Source organism: Cyprinodon tularosa, unplaced genomic scaffold (genome assembly GCF_016077235.1).
Source record: "Cyprinodon tularosa strain WSP-4 unplaced genomic scaffold, ASM1607723v1 ctg411, whole genome shotgun sequence".
Lineage (NCBI taxonomy): Eukaryota > Metazoa > Chordata > Actinopteri > Cyprinodontiformes > Cyprinodontidae > Cyprinodon > Cyprinodon tularosa.
The window spans coordinates 332,606-349,117 of NW_024039132.1; the positions used below are offsets into that span (position 1 = coordinate 332,606).

The 16,512-nt window shown below is 39.4% G+C and overlaps 1 protein-coding gene across 2 annotated transcripts in view; it reads right to left on the bottom strand.

The window, feature by feature from the left end:
- Positions 1 to 16,512, bottom strand: part of cnot10 (CCR4-NOT transcription complex, subunit 10) — a 28,080-nt gene extending 11,568 nt beyond the window's left edge. Inside the window, exons 1-10 of one of the 2 annotated variants that reach the window (XM_038298671.1) lie at positions 16,319 to 16,512; positions 12,601 to 12,692; positions 8,772 to 8,933; positions 8,544 to 8,694; positions 7,573 to 7,709; positions 4,686 to 4,769; positions 4,425 to 4,508; positions 3,849 to 3,966; positions 629 to 778; positions 240 to 442 (exon numbers count right to left, since the gene is read on the bottom strand). In XM_038298671.1, the coding sequence (XP_038154599.1) occupies positions 240 to 442; positions 629 to 778; positions 3,849 to 3,966; positions 4,425 to 4,508; positions 4,686 to 4,769; positions 7,573 to 7,709; positions 8,544 to 8,694; positions 8,772 to 8,933; positions 12,601 to 12,692; positions 16,319 to 16,334 (1,197 nt within the window). In that variant the 5' untranslated portion in view covers positions 16,335 to 16,512. Of the gene's footprint in view, positions 1 to 239; positions 443 to 628; positions 779 to 3,848; positions 3,967 to 4,424; positions 4,509 to 4,685; positions 4,770 to 7,572; positions 7,713 to 8,543; positions 8,695 to 8,771; positions 8,934 to 12,600; positions 12,693 to 16,318 lie in introns of both variants that reach the window. The other variant, XM_038298670.1, reaches the window with a different exon arrangement.

Here is a 16,512-nt window from a genome sequence, read left to right on the forward strand (position 1 = left end):
AGGTTTTTCAGCCAGTGGGAAAAAGGTATTATTATATTTTACATAAGAAAGTATCCACAGGTTTGGAAATTGCCTTTTTTATGCTGTGAGAATTATTGAAGCAAGAGTGGTAGGAAGGAATCCTTCCTATTGAAGATTTATTGAAGCAGTGGAAGGAATCCTTCCCAGTTCTCTAAACCTGTCCTTACTTTAAGAGTCCAGCAGCACTACAATCACTACAAGTCAACGTCACAACCTACCCCTTTGTTAGCAGAGATGCAGCATTCTGCGAGGCGCAGCCACAGTCGAGGGTTGGAGTGGTAAACCTGTACAGCCTCCATTAGGCACTCAAAAGCTGCCAGGGGCCTGGAAGCATGCAAGAGCTGAACGCCACAGTTATACAACAGCTCATAGCGCTTGTTGGACAGTAGAGCACACATAGGGATACCTGTGAGCTTTTTACCTGTTGGAAGAAACAGAAGGACCTGTGAGCAGATAGCATTCATCTTTAGCTCAACTTTCTAAATCTGATCATAAAAGGAACATTTGACAGTTCACAGTGAACGGACGGCTAATCTAATATAGATGAAAATTCTTCATTCAAACATTTTAAATCAGCAGGACAGGACAAAACAGTATCAGAACTTACACTGATTGTTGCTACCGTCTCCCAATTGTGCACAGGTGTGATCGTTCTCCTGCAGAGCCTTTTTGAAGTAGAAGATACCCAAGTTGTGTTTGCCCATTGCAAAGTGAATGCAGCCGAGATTGTTCCAGAACATACATCGAACGCATTCGCCTGAAAGAAGCAGACTGGGTTAGCAGTCTGACAGCCAGCCAATCAGAAGAGATGACACTGAGATCCAGCCAAGGTACACAAGTTTTTAAAGGAAGTAGATGATCATCCTAAAGCTTAAAAATAGTGACAATGATGCGCCGGCACATGTGTTTGAGCTCTAAACACCAAAGCCCTGTCTGTATGCATTAACATCAGCAAACTGACTAAACTGTGTTTAAGAGCATATTTGCAAAAATAAATCTAAGATGTTCTGCGGTTTATCATCAAATTAATTAAAGGGGAACGCCGTTTTTTTTTGTTTTTTTACATTGGCGCCTTGATTTTACATTATTACATCATGTTCTACTCACCCATATGAGTTTAGTGTCATTTGGAGCCGTTCTGAAGATATTCAGTTAGATTATATCCAAGTAACGTCTTCCTATGGGCAACGACTTGAAGGCACAAACTAAACTTTTTTATTCTTTATGCTACGCCAGCATTCATAACATGTAGGCGAATCACTGTCCCCGGGACATCCACCGTTAGATTTTTTACATTTATATTTTATTAAAACAACGCGACGGTGTATGACATCATCCACGCGCCGGACTGGAATTGTGACAGGCAGCCCGGGCCACAGGCGGCTACGCTCTACCTCTTCTATTCATTCTAGCTATTCTGAATCATTCAATTCCATTTGGAGAGCGAGATCATCTGTGGTAGCAGCACTAGACATCTTCCAGGCATGTGAGAAAAACTAGCAGCAGTTCAGCGGACAGGAAGAATGAATGGTAGCCGGCGCACGGGTGAAGTCATACACGCGCCGCTTTGTTTTAAAAATATATACCGGTAAATATAAAAAAAAATAACCTCTGGAATGGAACGAAATATCTTCAGAACGGCTCCAAATGACACTAAACTCATATGGGTGAGTAGAATATGATGGAATAACGTGAAATCAAGGGCCCAAAGAAAAAAAAAACTGCGTTCCCCTTTAAGAAATATGGAGCAGCCTAAAGGCAGGAGTGGTTTCAGCAGAGTAGGACCATTTGAGCTCATGTTTGATTTTCTTGTTGCGTCGTCCTGTTCCTCATAGTTTGCTGATCTTACTGCAGTTATTTTAGATAAATAAATCCTAGTCCACAAACATCATTATTCACGTGTTCACTTAAATTCTCTCACAATATGTTCACAGTTATGGATTGCATCTAAAAATATCAAACATATTTTTAAAACGATAGATATAAAATAATACATAGCAAACATAGGCTTAAATTACATCAAGTCAGTTTAGCGTCATAAGAGGCTGCCTGTAGTGATGTTAAATGTCCAGTAGGAGGCAGTATTCAGAGACACAGTATCACTACAGTTTGTTAATGTGTTGACATGCTTCATGGCACCTCATGAACCCATCCTTACTTCCAATAATCCAAACACTTCCCAGATGTTTAGAGGTGAATCATTTAACATCACCAGTCTAAATGTGTTTAGAACAGTTTCACTTTATTATGCATTCAGTTAAAGAAGGAGAAACTAATGGCAAAGTAACAGAAAGTGTAATGTCTGAATCACTCAATGAGTATCTAAAGTCTTTGTTGATTTACAAAACCTGAAAGACGCTGTACAGGACTTTTGGATTTATTTCTGTACTATAAGCAGAGGTGTCAAAAGTATTCATGTCTATTACTAAAGTATAAATATAATTCATACCTTTATAAAAAAAAAAAAAACTTTCTGTAGAAGTTTTTTTTTTTGTTGAAGTATCAGCTTCAGCTTTTTACTCAAGTAAAAGTGTAAAACTACAAATTTTAAAACTAATTAAAGTATAAAAGTAAAATTAATGCAGGAAAAATGTGAAGGACAGAAGCTTTACTGCACTTCCCTATTAAAGCCCGGCGTACACTGTGCGATTTTCAGGGCGATTTTCCAGTCGTGTAAGAATCTTTTGCTCGGGCCGACTTTCAGCCCGATCGTGCGCCGTGTCGCGTACAGGGGGTAACGAGCGGCGATCAGCCTCTCACTACCACCTCTTGATCAGGAATCATAAGGTTGGGAGAAAATTAAACATGTTTGATTTTCTCCCGACCGTCGTGGGCAAATCGCTCAGGGCGCAAAGAAGGATTCTTCTTTTTCTTCTTCCTCTCAGGGAGAAACCCAGCAGCATGGCGGGGGTGCAATGAGTGAAATGGAGTTCTTTTCTGTAAAATTGACAGACCGGAGTAGCCACGTTTGCTCAGCCATGTCTTTGTCCAAATATACTGTCGCCTTTTCTTTTTAGGGCTTTCAGCACAAAAGTGCACTAATAGCCAAGGCAGCGCGTTTCACTATAGTGAGCTCAATATCTCCCTTCTATTTGTTTGGCTTTTGGATAGAGGCGTCAGAGCAGCTCCATCTCACTGCGGAGCCGAGTCCCACCTGGTTTTTAGCCGTACAGTCTGAGCAGGTAGATCTCATCAGAGCGTCGGGGCAAACATAAATCGTGAGCTCTGAGCTCACAATGTACGACTAAACGCTGCTGTTAGTCGTACATTGTGAGCAGCAGCTGCCTGCAACGACTGAGAAAAATCACATCGTGTACGGCCGGCTTAAAGGAACATTTTCTACAATTCTGGATGATAACTTCCTTAGACTTCTTTTTTTTTTTTTGGTTTTATAACTAATGGTAACAGTATCAAATTTAACTTTGCATCATCTTAAAAAAACGATTTTGGTATGCGCTGAACAACAAGTTGGGGCAGCACCGAGTCCAACCACAAAGAGGTGAATTGTCTGGATGAAACTAATTATTTTTATGGTTTCTATTTTTTTTTTTTTTATACCAACAGGCCATAACGAAAATGAAATAAAACTAAAGTGTCTACTTTTAGAATGTAAGGAGTAGAAGTAAAAAGTTGTCTAAAAAATACTGTAGTAAAGTATATATAGCCAAATGTTCTACTTAAGGTAACGACATATTTGTACTTGGTTACTTGATGCCTCTGAATATAAGACATTTTCCAAATAACAAGAATAAATGGTCTATAGTTCTTTCCAGCTCAAGTTTACTTTCAAATCAAAGATAAATTGGGGTGTATAGGGATGTCATCACCTGTTTTAAAGGGGCCGGGATGCTCAGCGATGTTTGAGCTGTTCAGCAACTTCACTGCTTTCCGGTAGTTCCCTCTTAGATACTCAAAGTTGCTCTTGAGGAACAGCGAGGGTGCAGACTGAAAAAAGATACAACTTTATTTTAAAACAATATGATCAGCTATATGACTGCTACACAGCAAAAAGCATCTAGAAATAAGTAAAAATGTCTTAAATTAAGAGCATTTACCCTGATTTGCCAATGCAAGGAGTAATTTCACTCCTAAAATAAGATAATTAGATCAAATGGACTTGAAAGAAGACAATACAATTGTATTTTCTTATTTTATTTATAAATCATCTTAGTCCATTGGGAAAGTGTCTCACGTTCCACCTCAATTCAAGAAAAAGAGCATTTATTTTAATAAAAAAAAATTATCTAAATTTCGATTTTTTTTTTTGCACGGTACTGTCAGAAATGAGCAAACATCCAGTAGAACTTGAAGAAATGTAATAATGATCTATTATTTTTTATGCCTCTGTTTTGATCTACCTTTCTGTACGACTTGAATCTGTTTCAGAACCAACAGATACTCACATTTCCCGCTGTGTTCATCACCGACTTGATCTCTCTTTTACAGGCCTTGGATGACTTCATCTGAATGTAGGCTCTCACTTTGTACTGGAAAGACACAAGGAGGCCGGTGAATCTACAAGAAACCTCAACAATTCAATTCAAAATCTTTATTAATCCCAAAGGGAAATTAAACAGCTTCTATTACAAAGATCAGGGCTGAAATTCAAAGTGCCAATTCCCAACTTTACAGAGAATCAACGAGTCCCTTTGGTTACATCCTACCTGGTGGATTTTAGATTTAGCTGCTTCCATCATTGCTGCAAACTCTGCTTTCTGGTTTGATCCTTCTTTGGTTGAGGTGTTGCTCTAGAAATAAAAAAAAAACAATCAAAAGTTAGCAATATTCATTCCAGTTAAAGTTATCCGAGCTCAGCAATCCTGCACCTGAAAAGAAATCTCCCTTTTTTCTCCTTCATTCCATGAGGATCATTTTAAAAACATGAAGCTGAAATTATTGAAGTATTGAATATTTCCCAGGGTATTTATCGATAGTTTGAAATGTTGCTATGGTGACAACAATACATGCATCTAAAACATTCTCCACATGGAAATGATGTAACTAAGGTCACCTACCTACTGCCATATTTGATAGTTAGCATAGAGTATTAGGGCCAGACTAAAACAATATATATAAATAAAATAAAAATTAATTTGTACTTCATTCCCATAATATTATTATTTCAATTCAATTTATTTCTATAGCGCCATTTCACAACACATATTATCTCAAGGCACTTTCCAGTTCACCAGATCATCCAGTCGGATTGATACAAAGTTTTCTATCTAAGGAAAACCAGTTGATTGCATCGACTCACTGACTCAAAGGCAATCACTCACACTAAGCATGCTTGTAGTGACAGTGGAGAGGAAAAACTCCCTTTTAACAGGAAGAAACCTCCAGCAGAACCAGGCTCAGTGTGAGTGAGGCCGACTGGGGTTCAAGGAGACAGAAGCAGAGACACAAATAATAGCAGAATAAACTCATAATTTTCTCAAATCAGTCACAATAGAACAAAGCCATTAAATTATTAGTCCTTTCAGCACAAACTACCAAACATCATCCGAGCTCTGATTGTTTAACATCATAGCTTAATCATTTGATGCTGATGGGCTGAAAGGTTTTCTTATTTGTAAAGAAAGGCCTGAAAATATAACTTCACAGACTTCTCAACAGTCCTCCTTTCAAAGCAGGGGATGACATGCAGGACTTGGAACTAAATAATATGAACTTTGTTCTTGTATTAAAACCTGTCAAAAACAAATTTCTTTATTCTGGCCCTAATCCTTCATCATAGATGTTAATTTACTGGCATATTGCCAAACCTTATTTCCATACAAATATTTTATTCCAAACCGGTGGTTTGAAATAATCAGGAAGATGTGAGCTGAATATTTCACATCGTGTTTTGTAGCCCTTATCAAATCAAATTAAGGCCAGAACACATCAAATCCAACATTTCCATCGGAATGGACAGAAAATAGTGTTGACGATGTTGTGGCATTTAGCGCATATTGAAAGTCAATGGGGATGATCACACCCAACACGATTTTACCTAAGGGGGCACCGAGCTCCAACTGAGATACACTCCAGGTCTATAAAGTCAGACTATGCAGAAATTCAGAGGCAATTTCATTGGTCTGACTGGAAGAGAGAGTTACAGAGTAAAACACATCCGTTTTGGGGGAAAATACTAAATAAAATCTTTAATCGCCCGGAGAAAAGAGTCAGTTTCAGAGTTACATAGAGCATTAATAGTAAGCAAAAAATTATTAAGATTGAATACTTTACCCATGATAGAAATTCAAGAGGATGGAAAATAGATAAAGTATTGATCCTCATTGAGGCTCAGAAATAAGAAATTAATAAAGAACGAGGGGAAAACGGAGCAGATAAGTGCAGCTTATCTCTCTCACCTATTTATGAAAAAAAAAATGAAAAACTTGGATAAACTTCCCGGCTCTCTCTCTGAGAATCACCTCTCTGCCTCAGTCAGCAGAGAAACGTCTCACTGTATTTATACAAGTGTTTTTCTTTTCTTTAGACGTAGATATAATTATGTTTTTAATAGATGAACATTCTCTATCTGATCTGGTTTGAGATGCTGCACAGACTTTATATGGGGCTTGCTTTATAGCTGCACCGGTGGTGTTTTTAAATTTATTTTTTAAAAACTCTTCATAACCTGTGAAATAGGGATGGGTCCACACATGCGTGGAGCCCATAGAGTAAAACACTGTAGCGTGTTATATGCGTGTCAGTTTAAGAAAGTCATGTGACCGATATAGGAGTTGTTTCTAACTGAGTGAATCACTAAACCGTGTTTAAAGTCATATCTGTCATCATCATGCAAAAAAAGAAAATCTCCTCTTTTCCCGTTTATCATCAAAATTATCAAGAGTTTTGGAGCAGCCTAAAAGTAATAGGAACATTTCAGCCGTTGCGTTATTTTAATCTTCTCGTTGTGTCATTCTTTTCTTCTCAGTTATCACTCAACTTATCTGAATTAAAGTTGATTTCAAATTGACTCTTAGCTAATTTACTATTTTTACTGTCCCTACTGTTTTAAAACATATGATTTAAAATCCTAGTTCAGCAGCATCCTCATTCACATTTGCCCCTAAATTTTCACATTATGATATATGAACACATTATTTATTGGCTACATCTAAAAACATCAAAGATATTTTTTATGTAAACATAGATATGAAATAATACAATATAACCTACAAAACCTTAAATTATATAATTGTTCTAGTTCATCAAATCAATTCAGTTCAGTCTGTCCAATAAGCTGCCTGTAGTGTCTTTAAATGTCCAGCAGGTGTCAGTATTTTGTGAGACAGTATCAACGCAGCATCATACAGTTCAAGACCAAGATGCCTCATTAACCATCACTAGTGTCCAAGTCAAAAGTGGGAAATTGTTTTAATTATAATATCGCACAGAGACAAAAGTGAAAAAAAAAAATCACCCTGCCTAGTCGGAGCCTCTCTATACGCAGTCAGAGTGACATTGAAGAAAAAAAAACTGATCAGAGATGGAAAAACTGTATGCAACTGGTGTGTTCAGATCTTAACTGGTGAAATGCACAGGTAATTAGTGAGCTACCTCTCCTTTGCCATTCTTGTTGCTTCCCTGTACAGAGATCTTGTCCAGGACGGCCAGGAGATGAAGCGCCTTCTCTGGCTGAAACGTCAGCAGGTAGAGGTCCACCAACAGAAAGCACACCGACTGGGCAAATTTCTCTTCTAGAAAAAATGGAGTAATTAGTGCTCCTTTCATGGAGCATAGTAATCATGGTAAACACCAAAAGGTGACATGAAATCGCACACAAACAGTCTGGAAATCTGGGATACCGGAGTTGAAAAGCTGAGGTAAATTTTTTCTACACGGCGGAGAGCAGAGAAATATTTCTGGGGCCGTTTCTCAATATGTGTACTTGTTTGTTCTCATGTGCTCGTGTACTCATGAAACGTCATCAGCCTCAGCCCTAGTATTGTTCCAATTCATAATAACAGAAGACCGAGAACTGATAAAGTCCCCGGATGTTGTTTTCGCCCCTCCCTATTTACCCAGCATGCATCAGAGCTGACTTGTCTGTTCTTGAGACTGACAGCTGTCCCATCATGCACTGCGGCAGCAGCAGCAGCTTCCAGATGAGCGATCACAGAGCTCAGAGTATTAAGTTAAAGCTCTCTTTTTCAGCCATTGTTTTCGGCTATAAAAGTACATTTAAAGATCATTTGAGGAGGAAAATTATACCTTCACTATATGGTCCATTTACTGATTTAGTGCATTATTTTTTATTTTTTTTTTAAAGTTCCAATGTTGAGAGGACAGTGGCAACCAGCTGACCTTAGAGGCTACCGTTAGCCCGTCTGCGGCGGCCGGGGCTAGCGGTAGCCCGACTGCGGCGGCCGGGGCTACCGTTAGCCCGTCTGCGGCGGCCGGGGCTAACGGTAGCCTGTCTGCAGCGGCCAGTTTATAAGTGGTGAGGATCATCTTTTTTCCAATTCTTTTCTAAAAGTAGTAAAAATGCCTAAAACAAGTGGCAGATGTCACAAAGCAGCAAAACGTACCAAATGGTTCGATAAACTGATAGAGCTTCTCTCCTATAGAGATGGCCTCTGAGTACTGCCGCATGTGGTAGTGGATGATGGCCTGATTATAGTACAGCAAACTATTCTCCACGTCATCCAGCCCGTCCAAATCGTCTGCCGTTGTGTGAACCTGAAAAACACATTTCAGGTCATGGTCATGAACTAAGACATACGTGCAGAAGGGAACAAATGAAAGTGTGCTTTTACCCGATTCTTCATAGCCATGAGAGTCTGCTTCAATGTGCCCGTCGTAGTTTGACCACTTTTAAAAAATTCGGCCACAGCTTTATTCATGGCGATTTTGTAGTCTTCTTTGTTGAGCTCCTGCAGAGCTTCAAGGTGTTTGAGAGACTCTTCGTACTTCCCAGCCTAAGAGTAGCAAACCGGAGAATCTCACATCATTTCTTCACATATTGGAGGGGAAGTAATGAATCTGATCATAAGTGAACTCTATTGGAAAAGGCACAGTTCATCGTGTTATACCGAGGAGGAGGGCTGGACAATTAATTGCATCGCAAAATAATCACAACTTCTTTAAAAAAACTAGCAATTTCCAGAATGGAAACACGCTTTATTTTTGGTTTTGTTCCATTTAAAACAAGTGGGACAGATGATTTCTCACTCCAGCCATTTTAGATGGGTATAATTAGCTGAAAGTGGATTCGCTGCCACACAGAAGAGGAGCCGCAGCAGATAGAATGCAGATCCATGCATGCCAGCAAGAAGGAAAAATTTTCCATGCAACAATAAAGTCCCATGATAACGGACTCTGGAAAACAACATTAAAGGCCATGAAAACAATCAAACATTGTAGCCAAAGATGCAGAACATTTGATTGGCGCAGAGAAAAATACTAATACCCCCCCACCCCAAAAAATATGAATGAATTATTTTTTGGCAAACCTGCAGAGACAAAAACTACTGAAGTGGAGCTGTGCAGATCTAAGGACACAGCTATCCAAAACTACAAGACCTCCAAAAAGTGGCCCGTCAAATTTCAGTTTAGTTCATTTATACACTGCTTGAAAAAAATTAAAGGAACACTTTGAAAACACATCAGATCTCAATGGGGAAAAAAAACATGCTGTTTATTTCTACTGATATGGACTGGGTGATGTGTTAGGCAATCAATGGTATCAGTTCCTTCATCCTCCAGGAACTGCCTGAATACTCTCGCCACATGAGGCCGGGCATTGTTGTGCACCAGGAGGAACCCAGGCCCACTGCACCAGCATAGGGTCTGACACCTAATGGCAGTCAGGGTGCCGTTGTCTAGCCTGTATAGGTCTGTGCGTCCCTCCATGGATGTACCTCTCCAGACCATTACTGACCCACCACCAAACTGGTTATGCTGAACGATGTTACAGGCAGCATAACATTCTCCACAGCTTCTCCAGACCCTTTCACGTCTGTCACATGTGTTCAGGGTGAACCTGCTCTCATCTGTGAAAAGCACAGGGCGCCAGCGGTGGACTGGCCAATTTCGGTGTTTTGTGTTAAATGCCAATCGAGCTCCTCGGTGCCCGGCTATGAGCACAGGGCCAACTAGAGGACATCGTCCCTCAGGCCACCCTTGTGAGGTCTGTTTCTGATTGTTTTGTCAGAGACATTCACACCAGTGGCCTGCTGGAGGTCATTTTGTAGGCAGTGCTCCTCCTGCTCCTCCTCAAACAAAGGAGCAGATAGCCGTCCTGCTGATGGGTTGTAGACCTTCTACGGCCCTGTCCAGCTCTCCTGGAGTAACTGCCTGCCTCCTGGAATCTCCTCCAGGCTCTTCAGATTGTGCTGGGAGACACAGCAAACCTTCTGGCAAAGGCACGCATTGATGTACAGTCCTGGAGGAGTTGGACTGCCTGTGCAACCTCTGTAGGGTCCAGGTAGCGCCTCATGCTAACAGTAGTGACAGTGACCCTAGCCAAATCTAAAACTGGTGAAAAAGAGTCAGAAAAGATGAGGGGAAAAAATGTCAGTGGCCTCCACCTGTAAAACCATTCCTGTTATGATGGTCGTCTTGTTGATGCCCCTCTAGTTCACCTGTTGTTAATTTATTTAACACCAAAGCAGCTGAAACTGATTAACAACCCCCTCTGCTACTGAGCTGACCAAATCAATATCCTAGAAGTTGAATTAACTTGATGTTATAGTCTGATTACAAAGTGTTCCTTTAATTTTTTTGAGTAGTGTATTAAGGCCGAATGATTTTGCCAAAATTCTAAATTGTGATTTATTTTTAACCAAAATTGCAATTTAATTTCCATTTTTCTTTGCACTAACCCCAATCTTACAGATGTTTCACCTTCAGCCTTTCAGTTTTACAAAGCTGGTTTTCCCAGAGTCCAGTATCAGGACATTACTGTAACTATCGAGTGAGCAAATGTTTACTTCTACTTCCAATCATAGATCTACATGCCAGCTGCAACTCTCTACCTTTCAATGTGGAGAAAGCCACAAAGGGCTGGAGGGAGAAATTTAGTGCCGATAAAAATATGATTAAAAATCAGTGTCTCTATGATTTCAAAATTTAGATTTTATTGCAAATGCAATGAATTGCCCAGCCCTAATTTATATAGGGCCAATTCACACACTTGACAAAGACAAGTCAACCAGATCAGAGTCAGATTCAAAGTTTCTCACAGTACCGTAGGTAGTTTTTCAACTTCCCATCCAGGAAGCTTTTTCAATTCAAATGTCAGAAATAGCGTTGAGTTCGAGGCAGTTCCAGGAAAAGCCCCCTGGGGCCCTGTCACACCTTGCTGATTTGTCCAGTGTATGCCTGCTGTCCCAGAATCTCCTAGAACGCTGAACTTATGGTCGTATACATAGAGTATTCACAATGAGTCCAGCTCTTATGTCCAACGACAGCCTAACTTGTACATCATTTCATGAGCATTACAAAGCTAAAGCAGCTCAGTTAAAGCTGCTCCCCTCAGGCACACAGTCTGCATAAAAAGATGTCTTTGATCGCAGTATTAACCTGGCTGCTGTTTACCACCCACCCAAAAAAAGAAAGAAAGAAAAAGAAAGAAAGGTTTGCAGTCGCAGCAGATTCAGCGTCATATCTGCTAGGAAACTTGTTGGTTGCGGCCGTGGGAGTGAACACAGGGTGGATTCATCACACTCACCTTCTCGCTCACCCTATGATGGAGATGCAGTCTGGAGGAGAAGCTACTCATAGGTTTAGGATAAGCTGGAAGCTACGACTTATGAGTAACTTACACTTAACATATATCAACCATCAGATAACATGCCTGTAATTTATGGCCCAGGTACTGCATACGCTGGCAAGACATTTTGAGCAATTTTCATAACTTATACAAAACGTACCCATAGCTTATCCAGCGTATACCAGAGTTTTTGCCAGATTTTTCATACATTAGGGATATGCGGGTCTAAATCGTAGGGGCTTTAGGGGCCCGTTGTCTTGTCCAAACGAAACAAAGCACAGTTTAAGATTTTCCCACTCGGAGACTAAAAGTTTGAAATATAGTCGCTGTCACAGCCGCTTCTTTGGAACGCCGCGTTCTATGGCAACAACAGTTCGATGGATACTTCAAAACCTAGATGCATGTTTACAGGAACACAGATTAGGGGAACAGATTATTTTTTTGTTACTTATAAGGTGAGAGACGCTGGACTCCAGTGAATATGGACAGCCGTTTGGATTTCATACAGGCGCAGATCCATTCAAAGAATTTTCCTGTTTCCATTTTCTGTTTGGGGAAACTAAAGCTTCTACTTTATGGAGAAAAAAAGGGGCTCAGTATTGATGAGTGTGTATGGGGGTTGTTCAGATCTCCTGAAATTATGCATATCTGGGTAAAAATTCAGAAACTTTGTTCATAAAACTACGGATGGTTATTTTGATCTGCTGTCACCATCATCATCATTATCACTGTGTTCAAAACAACTTTCCCTTCTCACAAACTTATGTTATCAATATCTGTAGCTGATGCATTTTTATCCCGTTAATGTTTGCAGCTTTACATATCTTATATAAATGGAAATCAAAAAAGAAACAAGAAAAGAGAATATTTACCAAAAAAGCTTCATAAGCACTTGCTGCCATTTCCTTCTCTTGGTCGGTCATCCCACTTGGGGACGAGCTATTCAGCTTTGTCTCGTTTATATCTGATGATGTAAAAAAGGAGAAAACATAAATGTGCAGAACGCTAAATTCCAGCAAATTAGAGTGCATACTTCAGTGGGAATCAGACCAGCTTTCTTCACCAGTTTGAAAACATGTTGAAAAGAAAATGAGGAGCATCACAAACAGCAACAGAGAAGTAAGGGGGAGTTAAACCCAAACCATGGATTTTTTTTCCCAATCTATATTAGATAGGAAAACATGCAACTTTTAAATAAAAAATAATTAATTTTAGTTTAATTGGAGCCTCTTTTCATTGCAGTGATGTTGAATCTTCAATGTGCTCCATGGATTTATCCTGGGAACAGATGTAGGTAGTCTGACTTTAAGTAGCTCCTTCCTGATGATGCTTCACAACCATAAAATGATCTAAAAACGCTTTAAAATACTTTTATTTTAATTATGCCATTTTGTACTCACAACAAATTAACTTTTATAATCTTAAGCATAATTTGACCAGCCAAAAAATAGCTCATTTCAAATCATTCGACCAGACCGGACACATGAGGAATACACTTTTTAACTTGTTTTAATGCTTTTTAAAGATTCTGGATTATGCTAAAGGTAAATACAAACAAGTTAACACCCTAGTGTGTAGCAGAAAAGGAACATTACATTATAAACATGTTTTCTATCTGATTAACAGATCCATTATGATGACTTTGATAGCTTTGATAGCGTGCCTTGCTCTGAAAACTTTAACTGCACAGAATCCGAAAACGCAAAGAAAATAATTGAACTTTATTGATCTCACATTGGAGAACCTCTGCATTTAACCCATCCCCTTGGGGATCAGTGGGCTGCCATTGTGTGGCGCCCAGGGAACAGTGTGGGGTTAAGGGTCTTTGCTCAGAAACCCAGAGTGACAGTCTTTGGGAGTGGGGCTTGAACTCACAACCTCATGATTCAAAGCCTTATGCCCTAACCACTTATCCACTGTTCTGTCAAATGAACATACCTCATCAGACCAGCATACCTATAGTCAATACGCATGCGCAAGACGTCAGTCATGTACAAAAAAAGCAATTTAAGGTCAGATCGCCATGAGCTTCCAAAAAACAGCAAAAAGTAGGTAATTAAATTGTTTGTACACGTCTAAAGGGATACAAGTCCATTTAGGTCTATTCTTCATACAAAACTAAAGGGATAAACAGGTATTGACTATGGGTATGCTCATCTGACAGAACACCACCACTCTCCCTGTAGCTGAAAATAGTGAGAGGAAAGTCCACAATCCAAAATATATGATATAATGCTACCATACAATTGTTATCTTGGAAAAAAAATAAAACTGAAGATCTCTTAGATAACATTTGTAATATTTGGTGAAATGATTTGACATCAGTTTTGTGTCAGTCACTTGAAAGACCCCAAAGTTATTAAAACATGTTAGAAATCAATATCTTTAAAAATAACTCCCAATGAGTGTATCTCGTCTATTTAGCAGTGATAAGATCCGCTATCACTTTTGTGTTACAGGACAATGGACATGAAGGTTATTAATGCTTTGAGTTTTCTGGACTGTCCCTATGCCCGGAGGATTGCATGTGGATGGTCGTTTGGTGCATGGCGCGTGTTTTGAAGCTGCTTATGGAGAAATGTCTTGGGCCGTGAGTAGTGAGGAAACAGGAAGCGATTCTTGTGGGATGGAAGAGGGAAATAGTGACAATGAAGGTTGGAAGATAGCAACATCAAAAAATGAGAAAAAGCGGAAAAAACAGAGATCAGTTCAAGGGGAATCTAGTTCAGAACAATCCAGTGATGATCATTCCATACATTCCACAGCACAACAAAATGAATTCAAAGTCATATTCAAAGTCGTTAATCAGGCAGACTCTTTTACAAATTGGAATCCGGTTCACTTAACAAAAACCATCAATAAACTTGTCGGAGAAGTCAGAGGTGCCAGAATTCTGTACAGTGGAGACCTGCTAATTAACTGCAGAGACAGCGCCCAGCAAGGCAAAGCAATACGGATCAACAAAATTGACGGGATAAGAGTTCAGTGCAGCCTAATGGAGAACAAAAAGATCAGCAGGGGAGTCATTGGAGGAGTTCCTCTAAAAATTTCTGAAAAAGAGATTCTGGAAAACATAAGCGGTGCAAAAGTAAAAGAAGTAAAACGGTTAAAAACAACAAGAAACGGAGAAAGATCTGACAGTTTATCAGTGCTAATTAAATTTGAGGAAGAGCAATTACCAAGCAAAGTATTCATCGGTTACATAAGCTATAATGTCAAAATCTACAATCCTCCACCATTGAGATGTTTCAAATGCCAAAAATTCGGTCACATTGCAGCAGTTTGTAAAGGGAAACAGAGGTGTGGAAGGTGTGCAGGAGAACATGAGTACGGAAAATGTGGAAAAGAAGCTAAAATAAAATGCTGTAATTGTGGTGGAGAACATACTGCTGCCTATCGCGGCTGTGAAGCAAGCAAAAGGTCTGAGGAAATTAAAAAAATGAAATTTGAGCTCGGAATAACCTACGCTGAAGCTGCAAAAAGGATCCCATCTCAGTCAGAAAAACCCAAACCTACAGTTCAACACACGGCAAATTCCAAACCTCTAGAGAATCAAAAAATTGATGAAGACTCACTTATTGTTAAAAAGACAAATTTTGTTCTTTTCATGGTAGAAGTAATTAATTGTACTGCACAGACAACAAAAAAAACGGAAAAAATCAAAATAATAGTGAAGGCTGCAGAAAAATATCTGGACATTAAAGATTTGAACTGGGAGATGGTTGGAAGTATGATGGGAGGACCGATGGGACCATCAGAAACTGGCAGAGTTAAGATGACCTAGAGTAAATTAAAAATTATATGGGCAAATGTGATTTAGTATTATGTTGGTTTAAGTTACACAGGTTTTTTTTTTTTTTTTTTTTTTTTTTTTTTTTTTTTTTTTTTTTGGGGGGGGGGGGGGGGGGGGTGAATCGTTTTCTGTTTTCTTGCTTTACTCCATATCAGTTGGTGGCGGTAATGCACAATTCACAAGTCTGCCAACCGCCATAAAACCCCATTAGAAGAAGAAGAAGACTGTCCCTATGCGCGCCACCGTAGGCAGGAGGAGGGAAGAGGCAGAGAGCAACTGCCCGGATTCAAACTGGAGGAATGCGGCGCTTATTCCGATGCGGATTTTCAGCATCCAGATTAATGCCAACTTTACTGTAGTCATATTTTTATATTCCCTCTGTCAAAAGTCTTAAAACATGTTCAGTTGGAAATATATTTGACCGCAAATCAATGTTTAACAAATCACAAGCTAGGTTTGGAAGATTGTCCTTTAATGTGGTCCAAGTCTAAAGAGTTTTAAATCTATTAGCTTTAAAAACTTTAGTAGATTAAAGATCTCAAGGCAGTGATAAACTAGGTGGAATTGCACTTAAGCAGTTTTCCCACACAGAATCTACAATCGGAAGCCCATTTTATCTTCGTCAACATATGTTACTACATAATTCACCCAAAAGGTTTATTAGATGTGTATAATGAAACAGGCTGAAAGTAACATAATTACTCGCTGAAGCAACCTTGGCAAATTATTGTTATTTACGTCATCCATTTATTGAGATACAGCTAGCATAGCTAACCGACACAAATGGAGAAACTCACCGCTGTTTTCTGCCATTTCTGATCGAAGTTTCAAAGATAATCAAAGAATCTGAGGTCGCTGTCAGAACTGTGTAACATAAAACTGAGTCGCTTAAAAAGAAAGGGAACAGAGAGACGGTTGGACACTTAAAATCTGCCAGCCGAGAAGTCTGATCCACTGAAGCACATTCTTCTTTGCTATTTAATCAACAATC